The sequence below is a fragment of the Pseudophryne corroboree genome, chromosome 4 (genome assembly GCF_028390025.1).
Source record: "Pseudophryne corroboree isolate aPseCor3 chromosome 4, aPseCor3.hap2, whole genome shotgun sequence".
Taxonomy (NCBI): domain Eukaryota; kingdom Metazoa; phylum Chordata; class Amphibia; order Anura; family Myobatrachidae; genus Pseudophryne; species Pseudophryne corroboree.
The window spans coordinates 418,134,305-418,156,649 of NC_086447.1; the positions used below are offsets into that span (position 1 = coordinate 418,134,305).

Here is a 22,345-nt window from a genome sequence, read left to right on the forward strand (position 1 = left end):
TTTACGTAAGGTTGAGTTAAAATTCCTTACTTGGGAAGTAGTCCTGTTGTTGGCCTTAGCATCCGCAAGGCGGGTATCTGAATTGGCGGCTTTGTCTCACAAAAGCCCCTATTTAATCTTCCATGCTGATAGAGCAGAGTTGAGAACTCGTCAGCAATTTCTGCCAAAAGTGGTTTGATCATTTCACGTGAACCAGCCTATTGTGGTGCCAGTGGCTACTGACGCCTTGGCAGAATCGAAGTCTCTCGATGTGGTCAGAGCTTTGAAAATCTATGTCGCCAGAACGGCTCAGATTAGGAAAACAGAGGCTCTGTTGTTCCTGTGGGCTCCCAACAAGATTGGGCCTCCTGCTTCCAAGCAGACTTTTGCGCGCTGGATCTGTAATATGATTCAGCAGGCTCATTCTACGGCAGGATTGCCGTTACCGAAATCGGTGAAGGCCAATTCTATCAGTAAGGTGGGCTCATCCTGGGCGGCTGCCCGACGGGTCTCGGCATTACGGCTTTGCTGAGCTGCTACTTGGTCGGGATCAAACACCTTTGCGAAGTTGTACAAGTTTGATACCCTGGCTGAGGAGGACCTCTTGTGTGGTCAATCGGTGCTGCAGAGTCATCTGCACTCTCCCGCCCGTTCTAGAGCTTTGGTATAAACCCCATGGTTCTTGAAGCATCCCCAGCATCCTCTAGGACGTATGAGAAAATAGGATTTTAACACCTACCGGTAAATCCTTTTTTCTTAGTTCGTAGAGGATGCTGGGCGCCCGTCCCAGTGCAGGCTGTATCTGCAGTTTGGTTATGGTTACACTCATGTGAGTTAAGTTAAGTCAGTCTGTGACTGATGTTGGTCATGCCGTTGCATGCGTTGTTGTTGAATGCCATGTTGTACGGCGTGTTTGAGGTGTGAGCTGGTATGTATCTCACCTTAGTTTTAAAATAATTAAATAAATCCTTTTCCTCGAAATGTCCGTCGCCCTGGGCACAGTTCCTATAACTGGGGTCTGGAGGAGGGGCATAGAGGGAGGAGCCAGTTCACACCCCTTTTAAAGTCTTGAGGTGCCCATGTCTCCTGCGGATCCCGTCTATACCCCATGGTTCTTGAAGCATCACCAGCATCCTCTACGGACTAAGAGAAAAGGATTTATCGGTAGGTATTAAAATCCTATTTTTTCAAACACAGCCTGTGACATGGCAGTTTGGAGCTGATTGGCTGGGACTTTATCTCCTTCTACTTTATCTCCATCCAAGGCTTGTTAAATAGACCCCACAGAGTCTACATAGTTTCTGTATACTGTATTGTACAACATACTACCACTCTTTTCTGCCTGCAATTCGTGTGTATATGATAGAACTTCTCCTTAAATTTCTCTAACGTCCTAGTGGATGCTGGGGACTCCGTCAGGACCATGGGGAATAGCGGGCTCCGCAGGAGACAGGGCACATCTAAAAAAGCTTTTAGGTCACATGGTGTGTACTGGCTCCTCCCCCTATGACCCTCCTCCAAGCCTCAGTTAGGTTTTTGTGCCCGTCCGAGAGGGTGCAATCTAGGTGGCTCTCTTAAAGAGCTGTTTAGAAAAGTTTTTTTTTAGGTTTCTAATCAGTGATTCCTGCTGGCGACAGGATCACTGCAACGAGGGACTTAGGGGAGAGACTTGCAACTCACCTGCGTGCAGGAGGATTGAAGTCTTAGGCTACTGGACACTGAGCTCCAGAGGGAGTCGGAACACAGGTCAGCCTGGGGTTCGTCCCGGAGCCGCGCCGCCGATCCCCCTTACAGACGCTGAAGAACGGCAGAACGGAGGTCCGGAAACAGGCGGCAGAAGACTCCTCAGTCTTCATGAAGGTAGCGCACAGCACTGCAGCTGTGCGCCATTGTTGCTACACGGCTCACTGATCTCGGTCACGGAGGGTGCAGGGCGCTGCTGGGGGCGCCCTGGGCAGCAATATAGATTACCTTAGAGGCAAATAAATACATCACATATAGCCATTAAGGCTATATGTATGTATTTAACCCAGGCCAGTTTTCCTAATAACCGGGAGAAAAGCCCGCCGTGAAAGGGGCGGAGCTTATTCTCCTCAGCACTCAGCGCCATTTTCCTGACCAGCTCCGCTGGTGAGGAAGGCTCCCACTCTCCCCTGCACTACAGAAACAGGGTTAAAGAGAAGGGGGGCATAAATTGGCGATATAATTATATATTAAGAGCCCATATATAGAAACAACACCTTCTAGGGTTGTTATATACATTATGGCGCTTTTGGTGTGTGCTGGCAAACTCTCCCTCTGTCTCCCCAAAGGGCTAGTGGGTCCTGTCCTCTATCAGAGCATTCCCTGTATGTGTGTGCTGTAGGTCGGTACGTGTGTGTCGACATGTATGAGGAAAATGTTGGTGAGGAGACGGAGAAAATTGCCTGTAATGGTGATGTCACTCTCTAGGGAGTCGACACCAGAATGGATGGCTTACTTATGGAATTACGTGATAATGTCAACACGCTGCAAGCCGGTTGACGACATGAGACAGCCGGCGGACAAATTAGTATCGGTCCAGGCGTCTCAGACACCGTCAGGGGCTTGTAAAAACGCCCATTTACCTCAGTCGGTCGACAGACACTGACACGGACACTGACCCCAGTGTCGACGGTGAAGAAACAAACGTATTTTTCCTTTAGGGCCACAAGTTACATGTTAAGGGCAATGAAGGAGGTGTTACGTATTTCTGATACCACAAGTACCACAAATAAGGGTCTTTTGTAGGGTGGGAATAAACTACTTGTAGTTTTGCCTGAATCAGATAAATTAAATGAAGTGTGTGATGATACGTGGGGTTCCTCCGACAGAAAGTTATGGGCGGTATACCCTTTTTCCCGCCAGTAGTAAGGGCGAGTTGGAAAACACACCTTAGGGTGGACAAGGCGCTCACACGCTTATAAAAAACATGGCGTTACCGTTTCCAGATACGGCCGCCCTCAAGGAGCCAGCTGATAGGAAGCTGGAAAATATCAGTATATACACACATACTGGTGTTATACTACGACCAGCAATCGCCTCAGCCTGGATGTGCAGCGCTGAGGGGGCTTGGTCGGATTTCCTGACTGAAAATTTTGATACCCTTGACAGGGACAGGATTTTATTGTCTATAGAGCATTTTAAGGATGCATTTCTATATATGTGTGATGCGCAGAGGCATATTTGCATTCTGGCATCAAGAGTAAATGTGATGTACATATCTGCCAGACGAAGACACGACAGTGGTCAGGTGAGGCAGATTCCAGACGGCATATGGAAGTATTGCCGTATAAAGGGGCGGTCCATTGGACCTGGTGGCCATGGCAACAGCTGAAAAATCCACCTTTTGTTACCCCGAGTCACATATTGGCAGAAAAGGACACAGTCTTTTCAGTCTCAGTCCTTTCGTCCCCATACGGGCAGGCGGGCGAAGGCCAGTTATATCTGCCCAGGGGGAGAGGAAAGGGAAGAAGACTGCAGCAAGCAGCTCATTCCCAGGAACAGAAGCTCCTCACGGCTTCTGCCAAGTCCGCAGCATAACGCTGGGGCCGTACAAGCGGACTCAGGTGCGGTAGGGGGTCATCTCAAGAGTTTCAGCAACACTCGCAAGGGAACTCCGGGATCCTACATGTAATATCCCAGGTGTACATTGGAAATTCGAGACGTCTCCCCCTCACACAATTCACAGGCTGTAATCCCAGCAGGTGATAATCAAAGTACCCTTCTTACAACAAGGAAGGGGGTAGTATTCCACACTATATTGTGGTACTGAGATCTGAAATATTTGAACACTTACATACAAGCGTTCAAATCAAGATGGAGTCACTCGGAGCAGTGATAGCGAACCAGGAAGAAGGGGACGATATGATGTCACTGGATATCAGGGACGTTTACCTACAGGTCCAAATTTGCCCTTCTCACCAAGGGTACTTCAGGTTCCTGGTACAGAACTGTCACTATCAGTTCAGACGCTGCCGTTTGGATTGTCCACGGCGCCCCGGGTCTTTACCAAGGTAATGGCCGGAATGATGATTTTTCTTAAAAGAAACATGGACGCTTTCCTGATAAGGGCAAGGTCCAGAGAACAGTTGGAGGTCGGAGTAGCACTATCTTAAGTAGTTCTACGACAGCACGAGTGGATTCTAAATATTCCAAAATCGCAGCTTTTTCCGACGACACGTCTACTGTTCCTAGGGAAGATTCTGGACACAGTCCAGAAAAACGTGTTTCTCCCAGTGGAGAAAACCAGGGAGTTATCCGAGCTAATCGGGATCCTCCTAAAACCAGGAAAAGTGTCAGTGCATCATTGCACAAGAGTCCTGGTAAAAATGGTGGCTTATTACGAAGCAATTCCATTCGGCAGATTTCCCGCAAGAACTCTTCAGTGGGATCTGCTGGACAAATGGTCCGGATCGCATCCTCAGATGCATCAGCGGATAACCCTATATCCAAGGAAAAGGGTGTCTCTCCTGTGGTGATTACAGAGTGCTCATCTTCTAGAGGGCCGCAGATTCGGCATTCAGGATTGGATGCCGGTGACCACGGAGGCCAGCCTGAGAGGCTGGGGAACAGTCACACAGGGAAAAAATTTCCAGGGAAGTGTGATTAAGTCTGGAGAATTCTCTCCGCATAAATAAGCTTAGAGCAATTTTATAATGCTCTAAACTTAGCTAGACCTCTGCTTCAAGGTCAGCCGGTATTGATCCAGTGGGATAACATCACGGCAGTCGCCCACGTAAACAGAAGGGCGGCACAAGAAGCAGGAGGGCAGTGAAAACTGCAAGGATTTTTCGCTAGGCGGAAAATCATGTGATAGCACTGTCAGCAGTGTTCTTTCCGGGAGTGGACGACTGGGAAGCAGACTTCCTCAGCAGGCATGACCTCCACCCGGGAGAGTGGAAACTTCATAGGGAAGTTTTTCAACATGATTGTGGACCGTTGGCAAAGACCAAAGGTGGACATGATGGCGTCCCGCCCGAACAAAAAACGGGACAGGTATTCCGCCAGGTCATGAGACCTTCAGGCGATAGCTGTGGATGTTCTGGTAACACCGTGGGTGTACCAGTCTGTGTATGTGTTCCCTCCTCTGTTTCTCATAACCAGGGTATTGAGAATTATAAGACATAGAGGAGTATGAACTATACTAGTGGCTCCGGATTGGCCAAGAGGGACTTGGTACCCGGAACTTCAAGAAATGCTCACAGAGGACTAAGGGCCTGGGGAGCTAAGAAGGGACTTGATTCAGCAAGTACCATGTCTATTCCAAGACTTACCGCGGCTGCGTTTGACGGCATGGCGGTTGAATGCCGGATCCTGAGGGGAAAAGGCATTCCATAAGAGGTCATACCTACCCTGGTCAAAGCCAGGAAGGAGGTGACCGCACAACGTCATCACCACATGTGGTGAAAATATGTTGCGTGGGTGAGGCCAGGAAGGCTCCACGACGGAAATTCAACTAGGTCGATTTCTACACTTCCTGAAAACAGGAGTGTTTTGGACCTCAAATTGGGGTTCAGTAACATTTAAATTTCGGCCCTGTAGATTTTCTTCCAGAAAGAATTGACTTCAGTTCCTGAAGTTCAGATTGTAAAGGATGTATTGCATATACAGCTTTTTTGTGCCCCTAGGGGCACCGTGAGATCTCAACATAGTGTTGGGATTTCTTAAAATCATATTGGTTTGAACCGCTCAAATCTGTGGATTTGAAATATCTCACATGGAAAGTGACCATGCTGTTGACAAATATCTCACATGGGAAGTGACCATGTTGTTAGCCCTGGCCTCGGCCAGGCGATTGTCAGAATGGGCGGCTTTGTCTTACAAAAGCCCATATTAAAATTTTCCATTTGAACAGGACAGAACTGGGACTCGTCTCCAGTTTCTTCATAAAGGGGTGTCAGCGTTTTCACCTGAAACAACCTCTTGTGGTGCCTGCGGCTACTAGGGACTTGGAGGACTCCAAGTTACTAGACGTGGTCAGGGCCCTAAAAATATATATATATATATATATATATATATATATATATATATATATATATATATATATATATATATATAGTTAGGACGGCTGGAGTCAGAAAGTCTGACTTGCTGTTTATACTGTATACACCCAACAAGCTGGGTGCTCATGCTTCTAAGCAGTCTATTGCACGCTGGATTTGTAGTACAATTCAGCTTGCACATTCTGTGGCAGGCCTGCCACAGACGAAATATGTAGATGCCCATTCCACAAGGAAGGTGGGCTCATCCTGGGCGGCTGCCCGAGGAGTCTCGGCATTACAACTTTGCCGAGCAGCTACGTGGTCAGGGGAGAACACGTTTGTAAAATTTTACAAATTTTGATACTCTGGCTAAGGAGGACCTGGAGTTCTCTCATTCGGTGCTGCAGAGTCATCCGCACTCTCCCGCCCGTTTGGGAGCTTTGGTATAATCCCCATGGTCCTGACGGAGTCCCCAGCATCCACTAGGACGTTAGAGAAAATAAGAATTTACTTACCGATAATTCTATTTCTCGTAGTCCGTAGTGGATGCTGGGCGCCCATCCCAAGTGCGGATTGTCTGCAATGCTTGTACATAGTTATTGTTACAAAAATCGGGTTATTACTATTGTTGTGAGCCATCTTTTCGGAGGCTACTTCGTTTTGTTATCATACTGTTAACTGGGTTCAGATCACAAGTTGTACGGTGTGATTGGTGTGGCTGGTATGAGTCTTACCCGGGATTCAAGATCCTTCCTTATTGTGTACGCTCGTCTGGGCACAGTACCTAACTGAGGCTTGGAGGAGGGTCATAGGGGGAGGAGCCAGTACACACCATGTGACCTAAAAGCTTTTTTAGATGTGCCCTGTCTCCTGCGGAGCCCGCTATTCCCCATGGTCCTGACGGAGTCCCCAGCATCCACTACGGACTACGAGAAATAGAATTATCGGTAAGTAAATTCTTATTTAAATGTCCAAACCCTTAATATATGAATTCAAGAGTTGTACAGTACCTGTGCTGTGGTCCCAACCACATTCAGCGAATCTAGGGTGCATAGTATAATATTATGTGATTTTTTTTATAAGGACTGCACTGACTACTGACTAGGTATTTTTATGGTAACACTGCATTCTATTAAAAATACAGAGTGGCAGTGTTTACTGGCCATGGGTATTGCTTGCATACTTGCCATAAAAGTGACCTATATAATGGCCATGGGACTATATAGACACCATGGAAACATCTACACCTAGTTTCTAGACAGACAGGTATTCTTAGTGTCCTAATGAAGTATATGCTTATTTCTTCTTAAGATTGCAACAAGTTTAATTTGAATCCATTTTGACACACATGGCATCAATCTCCACTATAAGATAGTCAGTCATAAACATGGACATGGATTCTATGTTTTCATTTCTGAAAGTTAACGACATTCTTTGCTATAGCTAAATACATATTGATATAACGGGGCACATTTATTAAGTTGGTTTTTTTTTTTTTTTTTAGAACTGGGGGTGCTACCCATAGCAACCAGTTTCTATCTATTATTTTTCTAGAAGCAGCTAGATAAATGTTAAGTAGAATCTGATTGGATGCTATGAGCAACATCACCAGTTCTAAAAAAACTCCCACCTTAGTAAATTTACCCCAGAGTTTTTATACAGTATATTGGACATACAGTAAACCAAAGTTATTACCAAGTAGGGAAAAGTTACCTATTATCCAAATTAGATTGTGCTGTCATATAGGAATCCTGTAGTCCACCTGTAAATAAAAAACACATACAAAAATATTTATTGAAATAATTACCCCACACATTATATTGTTTTCCAATGAATTGCTCACCAAATTCCAAATAGGAGTTGGACGACGTTCCTCTGTTTCATGCAGCATTCTCAAACCTTTCGTGGAAAAAGAAACAAAAGCAATTTTCTACTTCTAAACAATTTTATTATGCCACACGGTGGACCAATATGTTGACATTACAATAAAATAGTTTTTTTTAGATAATAACATTTGTGATGAATTGTACTGTAGATATACCTATGGAATGCCAGTAAAAGGAAAGCTGACTGTTACCTTATTGAATACAGCTGTTTATCAGAGGAAAAACAATATCACCAAAAATTTTGAGGTAAGTATACATGTTCATAACAAATTGTTAATATATACACTTCTCTGAATTAGACACTCATAAAAATAAATGGTAGTAGTAGCAGTACTTGCCAAATTGGCTCTCCACAATCAGGTGAAAATCTAGCAGTGTAAAAGTGTAGTACTGTGGTTGCTAAGCAGACTCCTTGCTCGGTTTAAAATTTTATTTCTCATATAACCATATCACATGTTCACAAAGGATTATAGTAGAGATGGCCAAAGTTGTGGCAAAATTTAGCTATAATAGAATTTGACATCTCAAGGTGCCTTCCAATATACAACAGTAGCTTATGTGCCTGGTTTGCATCATGCATATGTTATAGATACTTACTGTATGTCCCAAAATAAATAAATTGCTTAAGCATGCTCACAAAAGCATAATCTATGCCTGAGCAGAAAGACGTCACCAATGTCAGACAGCATTCATATGCAGAAACGAGCCTGTCCTTCCTTCCTGACTGACTGACTGACTTCCTGACTGAGTCCCTGTGCGTCCCCTAGGCTTCAGCCTAATGGATAATACAGCCCTGACCGTTACTAATTGAGATACATGAGTAAAATATCCTGAAAAATGCACATAATGTCAACAAATGAGCACAGGGCATTTTACGTGAACTAATTGAATCTTGCTCATGGAGGCATATGTAATAGGGTCCAAGTTTGCTGGAAGTGCGGGATGCCAGCTCACCTGGTTTTGCCTTAAATGATTGCTGTTTTAAAAAAACATCTGAGATGGGCCGGCATCCCGCACCTTCGGAAAACTAGGACCCTATTGCATATGTCCCATGGTCTGTAAATACTGCTGAGATAATGATGTAATTTCATTCTCTCTTTGGTGTCAAAGAGTTATACTAAGGAAAAAGTCTTGGCATAATAAAAAAGATTGTGGAATTCTGTGTGGAACAAAAATTATGAGTGTATAGGCGAATAAAAATTAAAATGTGCAAAGTTTTGTGCCAGAATGCAGAATAAAGTAAATATTTTTATTTTTATTTCTGTGCATTTGTTTATCTGCGTAAATTACCATGGGTGAATTATGAGGAATTATAACCTCCTATGGGTATGGGTCATTAGGTCGACAAGATTTAGGTCGACCAATATCGGTAGACATGCATTAGGTCGACATGGTCAAAAGGTCGACATGGTCATTAGGTCGCCGTAGAAAAAGGTCGACGATGTCTAGTACAACCACTATTGGTCGACAGTAAGTAAGTCGGCATGGTTCTAGGTCGACATTGTCTCTAGGTCGACATGTTCTAACTCGACATGACAGAACGTCGACATAAGTTTTTCTAATTTTTTTTCCATTTTTTTCTTTTTCATGCTTTACGATCCACGTGGACTACAACTGGGAATTGTAACCTGTGCCAAGCGCAGTGGTAGCGGAGCAAGGCACCTTGCCCACAGCATGGCGAGCGAAAATGGTGCACTAATTGGGGTTTCTTGTCACTCTAAGGAGAAAACAACACCCCCCCCCAAAAAAACTCATGTCGACCTTTTGTCATGTCGACCTTGTACATGTCGACCTAGAGACCACATCGACCTAGAAAAAAATGTCGACCAAAGTGTGGTCGACCCTATGATCCACACCCATATTACAGGTTATCTCAAAGTTCTGTGGCTTTGTTATATGGTAGTAGTACTTCATGGTAACTACTAATATCCTTACAATTTACAGTATGAGAGTACATTGTTCCAAATATTATTTACTGCCCAAAAGCAGTGCAGCATTATTATTATTATTATTATTATTATTTTAAATGTTAAACTTTTATATTGTATATTGTATAATTTTTATTTTTTTTTACTGGTTTTTGATTTTCAGTTTCTATCCTTTTACTATGCTGTATCAATTTTTTTTACAATTACAGATAAACGGTTATTTAAAGTTTAGCTTCACTAATTTAGAGATGAAGAAGCTTCTAAGCTATGAGCATACACCATCTGATTCTGTAGCTACAACTTTCAGTGGTCCCGTCGATGTTGTAGTCATGGTCACAGAGGATCTTACAGGTAATCCAAATATGAATTGAAAACTTAATAACTTACGTATTTTATTTATCAACATTTAGTTCTGCTTCAGTCTGGACATATTATACATAACAGAACTTTATGTTCTCGTAGCTTAATTTAAGATATCTATCAGTGAGTTAAAGACTAAACAATAAAACATGGGTATCAAAGTAGCAAAAGTCAAGAGGAGAGTTCTTAATTTGAAAAATCCTTGTATATATATCTATATTTCTACAAACCATCCTTTGTATTTTACCAAAAAGTTTTTAAGTGTGATAAAGATAGCTTAAACTGCTTACATTTCCTTAAAGCCATGGTTTCTTGGTCCTTGCCTATCTGAAAGTGTGGTTAATAAATCAAATCTCCATTAGGTGGGTGGTGCTGTATTTACATTGGGATCTGTCAGAGGGCCTAATTCAGATCTGATCGCAGCTGCAAATTTGTAAGCAAATGGGCAAAACCATGGGGGTAATTCCAAGTTGATCGCAGCAGGAATTTTTTTAGCAGTTGGGCAAAACCATGTGCACTGCAGGGGAGACAGATATAACATTTGCAGAGAGAGTTCGATTTGGGTGGGTTATTTTGTTTCTGTGCAAGGTAAATACTGGCTGCTTTATTTTTACACTGCAATTTAGATTGCAGATTGAACACACCCCACCCAAATCTAACTCTCTCTGCACATATGTTACATCTGCCCCCCCTGCAGTGCACATGGTTTTGCCCAACTGCAAAACAAAGTTCCTGCTGCGATCAACTCAGAATTAGGCCCCATGTGCACTGCAGGTGTGGCAGATATAACATGTGCAGAGAGAGTTGGATTTGGGTGGGTTATATTGTTTCTGTGCAGGGTAAATACTGGCTGCTTTATTTTTACACTGCATTTTAGATTTCAGTTTGAACACACCCCTCAAAATCTAACTCTCTCTGCACCATACTTACCTACCTGACCCTCTCCATGAGGGAGAAAATGCTCTGTTCCTGGACTTTCCTGGTAATGTTTGATTGCCATCACCTGTGGTGAGCTAGTTAATTGATAAGAAAGGTGTTTCACCACAGGTGATGGCAATCATACATTACCAGGAAAGTCCAGGAACAGAGCATTTTCTCCCTCATGGAGAGGGTCAGGTAGGCAAGTATGCTCTGCACATGTTATATCTGGCCCCCCTGCAGTGCACATGGTTTTGTCCATTTGCTAACAAATTTGCTGCTGCAATCAGGTCTGAATTAGGCCCAGAGTCCTAAGTGCTGCTGTCTGGCTTGCCGCTGGATGAACTCACAGATCCCTTCCCGGCCTTATGGATAAATGCAGTTCAGCGCGTTTCACATGACATGGCTGGGAGTAATTAGGAATATGCGCATCCATCTGCAAAGTGGAGTAACTTTAAATAGCTTTGCAATCTTTGTTGATAAGTCAGCAGTAACTGTTCAGATTTCCTCACTGTAAACTACAGAGTTATTTGCAAATCGGACAATTTGTATTTTTACCAGGGACTTGCAGTCAGGGGAGGCAGTGCCTCCTCTGTCATTAATGATTAAAATAATACAAAGAAGATACTTATGACACATATTCTGTGTCATAAGCAGAGCCGCACAGTTTATCTGGCAAAAGCCAGAAGGGCTGGTGGTCCGGTCCGGTCTACAGAGAGCTGGGAAGGCCGTGGAGCACAACTCCTGGCTATCTGGTTCTTTCCCTGCTGCCGCCGCCGCCATCCGTAGTACCCCATTGCTTTGCAATATGGGGATGTGCTGCGAGTCCCTTGCTAGTCGCACGTGCCCCCATCACGTGCACATGCCCCCTTTAGGGTACTTGCGCTCACAGGGATGCCAGGGCCGGAAATAGGCCCCAGTTCGTCCCTGGTCATAAGCATCTCCTTTATATTATTTAAAAAAATTTTTTCAGGTACTTTGAGTTTGGGAGGCACTGATACTGGTGCCTCCCATTGTCAAAGGGAAATGGGGCGAAGCAGGTGGCAGGGCCGAGCCGCAGGCTATAAAAGCCCATTGAAAATACAATGGAAAGCAGCACTTCTAAAAGTGCCTCGTAGACACAGGGACGTGCTATCAACCCATGAAAGTACGCTCCTGTCATGAGAAAACTGTGATTGGCCAGTGGATCCATCACTGGATCCGCTGTCATCACTGGGTGGGTAGCGGGCGTCAGCGGCGGTGATGCGACTGAGGTGCGGGCATCAGTGATGACAGTATGCGGTGGTGGTACGGGTGTCATAGGCGGCATGATGATGCGGAGGTGCTGGCGTTAGTGGCGTACAGGGATCCGAGATGGGGGATTCTGCAGAGTTTTGCAGCTGTATCAATTTAAAAAATGGCACCTCAGCGTCATTTTTGAAATTCAAGATGGCTGCCATGAACCAATCATGTCTCGCCGCATTATCGCCCCAACCCTTCTGGCTGACTTTTATGAGTCAGTGCGACGTCAGTCTGACGACGAAGGAGGAGCACTGAAGACCTACTGAACAAGACACTGTGTAAGTCCTGGATAGGCGTCGACCATGAAAAAGAGCTGAAAGTCTGCCGTCCCCCAGGTGTAGACGCCGAGAGCCCTGGGGGGGGCAGCGGCCATGCAGAAGAGCTGAAAGGCTGCCGCCCATCAGGTGAAGATGCCGGAGGAAGACACCAGAAGCCTTGAGAAGGTGGCGGCCATGAAAAAGAGCTTAAAGGCAACTGCTCCCCAGGTTAAGACCCTGTATAATAAAAACTTTTTTTTAAAACGTGTTTTGTATTTATTTTAATAGCACTGGGCTTTCACTGTGATATCACAGCTGTTTTTCATTCTTATTACACAAAGCTGTATAATATCTCTGACCCCAAAACCCCAACGAGACTGCCTCCTTCCGGGACGTAGTTGCCCAGTACTTACACAAGTCTGACTTTCCCACATTTTTCCTAGCAGAACAGGGTTGGCTTGATACCCCATTTTCCATAGAAGAATGGGGTTTCACTTTTTTTTATTATAAAACCTTCCGTGAACCATTGCTCCCTAAAATGCTTCAGGCCTTTAATGATATCTCTGTGGATAGCTGTTTTTATGCCCAATCTTTAGAGGCCCATATCACCGTTATACCCTAAGAGGGCAAGTACCCAGACCAATGCCCAAGCTATTGCCCAGTTTCGCTGCTCAATGTAGATATCAAGCTATTTGCTAAATTGATCGTTAATAAGCTTAAAACCTTTCTACCCATGCACATCTGTTCTGACCAGGTAGGTTTTGTCCCAGGCTGGGATACTCGTGATAACACTTCAAAGGTCATTGATCTCTATACTTTTGGCCTCCGACAGCTCTATTCTGACGATTCTACTTTCTACGGATGCTGAGAGAGCCTTCGACAGGATCAACTGGCATTTTATGCATGGATTGCTGACTCATTTGGGTCTGGGTTCTACTTGCCTTTTAGGATATTAGGGCTCTATCCCTGCCTTTCTGCACTATTAGGATCAATGGTACCCTTTCAGAGTCGGTATCGATTCATAATGGAACCAGACAGAGATGCCCCCTTTCCCCCCTCATCGTCATACTTTGTATGGAGGCACTTTCTTGTACTATTAGGTCCAGTTGTGATATTTTGGGCTTCAGGATGGATGACATTGAATATAAATTGGCATTGTTTGCCGATGATTTACTATTGATCCTTTCCAACCCGGTTATATCAATCCGCAACCTGATGGCCGAATTCCAAAGATTCAGCCTGATTTCAAATTTTAAAGCTAACTATTCAAAATCAGTAGCTGTCAATCTGACGACCCCCTCCTTTTCGTTGGCCTTGTTGAAACCGTCCTTTTCATTTGCATGGCATTGCTCTAGTTTAAAATACATAGGGATTGTTTTAAATGCCGACTTATCCCGACCTCATGCTGATAATTTCTGCACTTAGACTTGAGCTTGGAACATGGAGGGAAAAAAACTTTTTTTCTGGTTTGTGAGGGTCAGCATAGTGAGAATGAATGTTCTGTCTAGGGTGCTTTATTTGTTGCAGTCCCTTCCCATTCATGAGAGATTTTGTTGGGGGGGGGGGGGGGGGGGGGGGGGGCTGGGTTAGACAAGAGGGGGGCAAACTGGATTTTTGGGGGAACCATTTCTTCCCGGTTCTACTATCGGTATACTCATGTTGATCCAAGGTCACTATCATTCCTCATCCTACCATAGGCCCTAAGTTAAAGTACTGGAATAGGTACATACACACAAATAACAGCGCTTATTAAAAAAGTGTGTGCTTTTATTAACACAATTAAAAACTCAACATTTATTAATAAATCTCAACATAGATGCCGGTCAATCCTGCAGTACATTATATTACTAAGTGCAATACAATTCCAAGCCTTTATAATAATGTTTAGTAGGCAAGCTTTTCAAGCACAGCTAATGGATTAGTCTCCTGACTCTCTTCAATTTATAAAGTAATTTGCAAAGCAGTAGTTATTTGTTATTTGTGTGTATGTATTGTGTTTTATAAGGGTAGAGTACTCCCCCCTTTTTTAACAGCTGCTATTGATCTGTGTGTTCTTTTTAAAATTATTAATTAGTTGTGCACGAATCCTATCTAACAGATAGCGCTAAGTCATTTTTTGTTTACACTGGAATAGGTTATGCAGTATTCTCCCTCTGGATCCCATTGTTTGACAACCCTGACTTTCTCCCAGGTACCTCGACAGTTGCTTTTAAAATGTGACTACAGATGGGGGTGTCACATGTCGGCCAGCTGGTGGGTAACACGGGTGTGCAGCCTTTTGGTGATTTTTAAGCTGTTTGGTCTTTGCCTGATCCTGAAGTTTGGCGATACATTCAACTTAAGCATTTTGCCCAGAGTGGAATGCTGCAGGTGGCCAGTTGCAGGCCTTTGACCTCCTTTGGGAACCCGTGTCTGGCTGCTGTACATCCGGCACATTTCCTCTCCAGTGTTTATACATTCCTGATTGAGCATTCCTTTCCGAAGCTTCCTAAATTTACAGAGAATTGGGAACGGGAGCTGGGAATACAATTCGTACAACCTTTTCATGTTCTATGAGTTACTGTAGTCCATAATAGAAACACAATTTAAAGTCCTGTGTAGATGGTTTCGCTGTCTAATAGCTCTGGCAAATTTGTTTTCCTGGAGTTTTTAGCAGCTGTTGGAGATGTAACCAGCCTAGCGGTTCCCCTCTACATATTTGTTGGGATTGCCCGGTTTTGCGACCCTTCTGGGCACAAGTTTCCTCACTGTCCACTACAATTAAAGGCAGGGCCTCTCCTACCGGTCCTTCCTTCTGGCTTTTAATTCTAGCACCCGGCTCAATTGCACAATACAGAAAATCCCTACTCAAGCACCTTAATAGTGCTGCTAAAGCAGTGATTCCCATTCATTGGAGGATTGTTTTCCAACCTACAATTACAAAATGGTTTGATAGACTTGATTACTATATGGCTATGGATGACCTTGGTTGCTGATGGATATGAAGAGTTCTGTGCTGTCTGGGGTCCATGGCTAGAGTTTAAGTCCTCAGCAACCTATACTACCCTAAATGGTTACTTTTCTTGAGAATATTTTCAGATAATGTCATCCTTTCCATGGAAAGTTCACATTTTTCATTTGCTATGAATGAAAGAAGGCTTGAGTTTAAAGTGCTGCAACACCGTAACATCGCCCTCCCAATGCCTGCTGCTGTCACTCAAAGTGTGATCGCATCCCTCTGGAATGCGATCGCAATTTGATAGCGCGTTCTCGTGCACAGTGGTCGTGGCACATGCACAGTTTGCTGAAAATCGCTCATTTGCGATTTTCTGTGTATTTCGTAGCGACCTGAATGAGTCTACAGGTCTTGAGAAAATATTCATGGGAAGTTTTCCATTTTCAATGAAAATGCTTAGATCTAGGAATTTGACTTCATGTTTGCTAGTCTTACCTGTGAATTGAAAGTTCATTTTGGTTGTTTTTGATGTATTATGTCATCCCCTCCAGATAACAAGTGTATTGTCAATATACTTGTTCCATGAAATTATATGGTTACCGAAGGGTTTTTCTTCTCATATAGTACCATTTATGGGAATGGTATTACTCTCTTCACATTACCATCATCAGATTTTTTTACCTTAAAACTACCTACATATCTCCCTACACAATACAGCACACAGTATAACATAACATATTGATCACCTGTAATCCATAGACATCCTGTTATAATACAGCATTTATGTACTGTATCAATCATAGCCTATATTTTTTTATCTCTTGTTGCAGCATTCCCTTTAGGGAACACCCTTATCCATGACTCTTTTACATCTAACTCATATTGCATGGGACTATGAATAAAGTGATGCTGATTTATTGATTTATTTGAAGTTATTTATTTGCCCTGATTATTGGAAGATGGAAAAAGTATATTATAAAGTTTAAATAATTAAGGTTCCACTTTGTAGTAAGTTTGCAGTTTACAATGATAACATCTTATCAATTACTGCATCTGTATAAAGAACTGGTCTATATGACAAAAAAGTGACCAGTATGGAAGGGATTTACAGCTGAATGCCTCCCCCTCAGGTAGAACCTCTGGAGTTATGCCACAACCCTAGTGGACCTACAAACAACGATCGTGGGTCATTTAAAAATTCTCTATTTTACAAAATGATTGCACTTATACTAAACGAAGCTCAGCTACACTGTATGTATGAATGTCATACACCCATACCACCAGGAAGGAATCCATTTACCGCCATGAGCGTATTTAACAATAGCAAAATCAGGCTGCAAGACTTAAGACTTCAGTGGTTCCAGTGTTAATACAGCTCCTCAATCCTCTTAGAGAATCAATTTGTTACCTATAATTTCAGATAAGCATGAACCAAGAAATCAACGGGCATATGTCTCAATGCTTGCAGAGAGATAAAGTGGAGAGGGATAAAAAAAATAAATTGTACCAACCATTAAGCTCCTGTCAGTTTACACTCAGGCTGCGTTTGAAAAATGACCGAGCCGATTGGCTGGTATTTTATCTCCGTCCACTTTCTCTCTCCAAGGTTTAGTAAATAGATCTATTGATCTTTCTCCACTGTATCTCTCTCCAAGTTGTGATACCCCTAAGTCTTTAAGAGTCTTTAGTGGTGTGTGCGCATGCTATATTTGTCACTCATGAAAATCTTTTTTTTCATTATAACAAGGATAGTTAGACCTATTACTATAGAAGAAAGGACATATACCATGACTTTTCCAACTAATTTATTATCTTTTTGACTTTTGCGAATTTGATCATACACTAGTTTTTAAAAGTTACTGCATTTACTTTAACCTGATAGGAATTGTATGTCTTTATGCCATGTTACAATGCTTTCCCACAAATACTTGGTTTAAAATGTGTTTTTAGTGATATCCTAAGTCTGAATATTGTTCTGTACATGTTTTATCTAGCATTATAGTGTGTTTATTGTTACCTATTGTGTTTACTCTTATTATAAGCTACTTCAGAAGCTCCCATTTTCATTTAATCCTAACAGACCTGTTTACCACAAAATACATGTAGGGACTCACACCAGTGGCAAGGTACACCTATTGTATATTACTAAACTAAAATGTGCTTGGGGTATAGTACTATATTGTGTAATAGACATTGGTTTTGTATTGTGTACTAGACTAAGGGGGACATTTACTAAGCAGTGATAAGAGCGGAGAAGTGAGCCAGTGGAGAAGTGCCCATGGCAACCAATCAGCACTAAAGTAACATCAATAATTTGCATACTATAAAATTATACAGAGCTGCTGATCGGTTGATGGGGCAACTTCTCCACTGGCTCACTTCTCTGCTCTTATCACTGCTTAGTAAATGTCCCCCTTTGGGCCTAATTCAAGGTTGAAAGCAAATGCATTTGCAGTTGCCGATAATCATACACTGCGCATGCTTAAAATTCACACAACGCATGTCCGCCGCTATATTTGCGTTCGGATTAGAGGAAAATTCGCCTCCGCTAAGTTATTCTGCAAACTTGCACAGAAAAACAACCCCTCCACTAAACAGTGTGAAAAAGACGTCGCGGAGGAGTGTATGTGGGCAGTCTCGCAAGTTTAAAAATCTGGGCTCGGAACATCGTCGTGTAGTGGGAGTTTGTACCTGGGTCCAGGGCGGTCCATACGCATATCTGCAGATACTGTAGACAAGCTTAAAGTACAGAAAAAGTCAACGCAGATTCTTGGCAGATATAGAGCTACGCACACTAGTAATATCACACACAGCTTGTGTGCTGCCTCACCATTTTAGCTGCTGGCTTTTGACCATTATGCATTTTGAATTTGAGGTTATTCCTTTGTTTAGCTTATGTTGGTTAAGTGCATCATTCAAACTGTTCATGCTTTACAATTTAGGACATCAGTAACACATGCACATTACCCTGTGTTTGTAGTTTAATTTACTGGAAACACTAAGGCAGAGGTTCTCTTAGTGTAAATGAATGCTAATCTGCAAAGAGACTGTAGAAGAATTGCTTCCGACGCTAGTTTGCTTAGCTTTCAGGGTGACTCCTCTTTTGTGTATTTGGATTTTTTTTGTTAGTTTGCACTGTGGGCGTGTTTATTTTTTGTGTGCAGATTTGCGTTCACTTTGCAAATGTTTGCAACTTTGCTTTTGCTAATACATTTGCTTTTAATCTTGAATTAGGCCCAAAGTTTTGTTTGTTGTGCAAGTATTTGGAGCTGTATAGAAGCTTGGTAGATGGTAAATCAGTCACTTTAAATTACCTCTGCACTTTAGACTTGCAATTTGTCCCGTTAGACCTGCACCACTCCTGATTTTTAAATGATTACAATTTTTGAAAATAGCTAAATCTATTTTTTTTTAAAAAGCCTGTCCTCCCAGGTGCCAAAGCCTTGGCAGTTTTATGTCTGAGACATGTGCTGTTCTTGAGGCAGTCACAACTGGTTGCTTCTGTAATGGTTTCCTGTACAGGGCTCGACATGTTGAAGAAATGTAAATGAATAGTATTATTATTATCCTTTATTTATATGGCACCACAAGCGATCCGCAGCACACAATACAGAGTACATAAACAAATAAGCAAAAACGAGAAGGCAGTGACTTACAATTCCATAATTCAATACAATATAGGGCAAGGACAGGGTATATAAACATAGCTGCGTCAGCAGACACCAATGAAACAAGTATCAGGGCAGTGCCGGATTTGTCACTAGGCATGTGAGGCACCTGCCTATGGGCGGCACCTGCTGGGGGCGGCAAGGCAGTCCCCCCCCCCCCCCATTGGAGCAACGGCACTGCTGGGCCGAATTTCCAAGCCCTCAGGCCGCCGCAGTGAAGAGGCCCACTATCCACTGGCATTACAATGAGTCACACTGACTCATTGTATGCCACCGCCAGACAGTGCCCCGGCTCCCAGTCTGTAAGTCCTGGCCGGAGCGGGCGGAGGAGCCGCTTTCCCCTCTACTAGCAGCTCCTCCCCCCCAGACTTTAGTGCTGCTGATGAGGAGGGGTGGAAGGGCACTGCATGGGCACCCGGCACTGCAATGTAACGGCCGCACCACCTCCGCAACTGCGCACGATGGCTGGCACCCCTCCCCCAGCCGCCTTCTGAACTGCACACTGCTGCGCAGCACTCCCCCAGCCGCTGACTGCTCCCCACACCACACTGGCCCACCCCCAGCAGTGTCACGCACCACCGCCGCTACACACTTCCGCCCTGCTTCACGCTGGGCAGACATAAAGACAGAGATGCAGCGTAGAGCCAGAGGGACAAACTGGAGCTGGCGCTGACGGTGGTGATTGAAACACACACACACACACACACACACACACACACACATTCACTCACTCAGTCTCACACTCACAATCAATGTTACCAGCACTGTGGCTGGTCCTTGCTTGATTTTTGGGTGAGGAGAACCGCGAAGAGAGCCGAACACGTGCGAACACGTGCGGAGGAGGCCGGGAGTCAGGAAGTGGTGCTGGCTGAGCAGGCTGCGTACAGCGGAGCGGAGCGGCCAACTTTAGAATCGCTACTGCTGCTGCTGTGTTTGTGCTGCCGCTGGTGTGTGTGTGGGGTGAATGAGATTGTGTGAGTGGAAGGGCACTGCCGGTCGTTGCTGCTATCGCGGCTTGTGGAGTGAGTGAGTGAGCAAGTAAGTAAGTGTGTAAGGGCCACATTTACGTGTGTGAAAAGTGTGTGAAAGAGTGAAGTGTGCTGCTGGGTGACTGAGTGTGCGCTGCTGGGGTGAGAAAGTGTGAGTGCTGCAGGGGGAGAGTGAGTGAGTGTGCGCTGCTGGGGGAGAGAATGCGTGAGGGCTGCTGCTGGGTGAGTGAGTGTGCACTACTGCAGCCACAGCCTTCGTGAGGTCTGTGGACGAAGTAGGTGCCAGAAGCCAGGTGCACGGCAGCAAGTGAGAACGAGGTGCAGAGAGCTGTAACAACTGCAAGGAGGAGTAGCGGTGACGCAGGGAAGGGCCCATTCAGATAAGTATTGATTATCTACATTATTGTGTATGTGATTGAATTGGCTATTTCTGCTGTGTTGTGAATATTGATTCTCTTCACAGCTAGGTCATAGTCAATATCGTATTGCATAGTTTGTATTGTTTTGCATTGTTCCTCTGAAGGTAATAGGGAGTTAGAGTTTTCAAACAAATGGGAGGGGCCGTGATTGAGAATCTCACTAATTGCGTGTCGTGCAAGATGTATGCGCACCTGGAGCAGCCGACCCAGTGCGAATACATATGCACGAGATGTGTGCGAACGGTTGCCCTGGAAGCCCAGGTAACTGATCTAGAGCAAACCGTTACGCGACTGAGATATATTCACAATCTCGAGCAAAGTTTAGATAGAACGGTGGAGAAGTTGCAGAGACACACACCGGTAGACGAGGATAATCAGGTAGCCAGTTGGGTCACTGTGAGAAGGAAGAAAAAGAGGGAGATGCACGACATCTCTGAACTATCAAACCCGAACAAATTTGCCCAATTGGACGAAGATTCGGTGGATGAAAGCGAGGAAATGATGGAGCCAGAGGAGACTGTTCCCTCTAGCAAACAGAGGGGTGGTCCCTCTGGCTCAGATGGGATGAAAGTTAGAGAGGCACCCAGGCAGATGGTGGTGGTAGGGGACTCTATCATCAGGAAGGCAGATAGGGCTATCTGCTACCGGGATTGTGATCGCCGTATGGTCTGTTGTCTCCCGGGTGCTCGGGTACGGCACATCGCGGACCGGGTAGATAGATTGTTGGGAGGGGCTGGGAACGACCCGGCGGTCTTGGTGCACGTTGGCACCAAGACAAAGTTAGTGGTAGGTGGGATGTCCTTAAGAAAGATTACAGGGACTTAGGCCAGAAACTAAAAGAAAGGACATCTAAGGTAATATTCGCCTAAATATTACCAGTGCCACGTGCTAGCCCAGGGAGGCAGAGGGAGATCAGGAAGGTAAATGTGTGGCTTAGAGACTGGTGTAGGAAGGAGGGGTTTGTGTTCTTGAAACACTGGGTGGACTTCTCAGTCATGCGTCATCTTTTTTGTCACAATGGATTGCACCTGAATGAGGAGAGAGCTGCGGTGCTGGGGGGAAGGATGGTTGGTAGGTTGAAGGAGCTTTTAAATTAGGAGCTGGGGGGGAGGGTTTAGCTAGAAATTATGGGTCACGCAGTGAGAATAGTAAGGATGGTGGTAGCGAGCTAAATGAAGGTGGAGAAGGGGGGAGGGAAAGAGCAGCCGGCAAGGGTATTTACAAGGGTTCAAAAAAGAGTATTAACAAAGGTATTGCCAAAACATTAACTAACAACAATTATGTGTCATCATTACAGCATACAGACAATGATGTATGGAACATAAGGGAAAATACTTATGTCAGGGAGGAGAGTTTAGATGGAAACATTGGGTTGATCAAAGAGAAGAGAAAGGTGGGCAGTATTAAGTATGGTGGGGGTGGAGAGTGCGTGAGAAGGAAAGTCAGTAAGAGTAAGTCTAGGGAGGCATGAGTAAACTATGATAGAATACCTTTAAAAAAAAACGGACAAGGGAATCGCTAAACTAAAATGTATGCTTGCAAACGCAAGAAGCCTAGCAGGTAAAATGGGGGAATTGGAATTCTTAGCATCAAAGGCTGAGTATGATATTATAGGTATTACGGAAACATGGTGGGACGACTCTCACGACTGGGTTGCAAACTTGGAGGGGTATTCTCTTTTCATGAGGGACAGGGCAAACAAATAAGGAGGAGGTGTATATCT

At 44.1% G+C, this 22,345-nt stretch overlaps 1 protein-coding gene across 1 annotated transcript in view; it reads left to right on the plus strand.

Annotated features, from left to right (window-relative positions):
• CD109 (CD109 molecule) overlaps positions 1 to 22,345 on the plus strand; it is a 559,535-nt gene that overhangs the window by 177,647 nt on the left and 359,543 nt on the right. The window contains exons 9-10 of the mRNA XM_063916820.1: positions 8,017 to 8,113; positions 10,005 to 10,146. Coding sequence (XP_063772890.1) covers positions 8,017 to 8,113; positions 10,005 to 10,146 — 239 coding nt within the window. The remainder of the gene's footprint in view (positions 1 to 8,016; positions 8,114 to 10,004; positions 10,147 to 22,345) is intronic.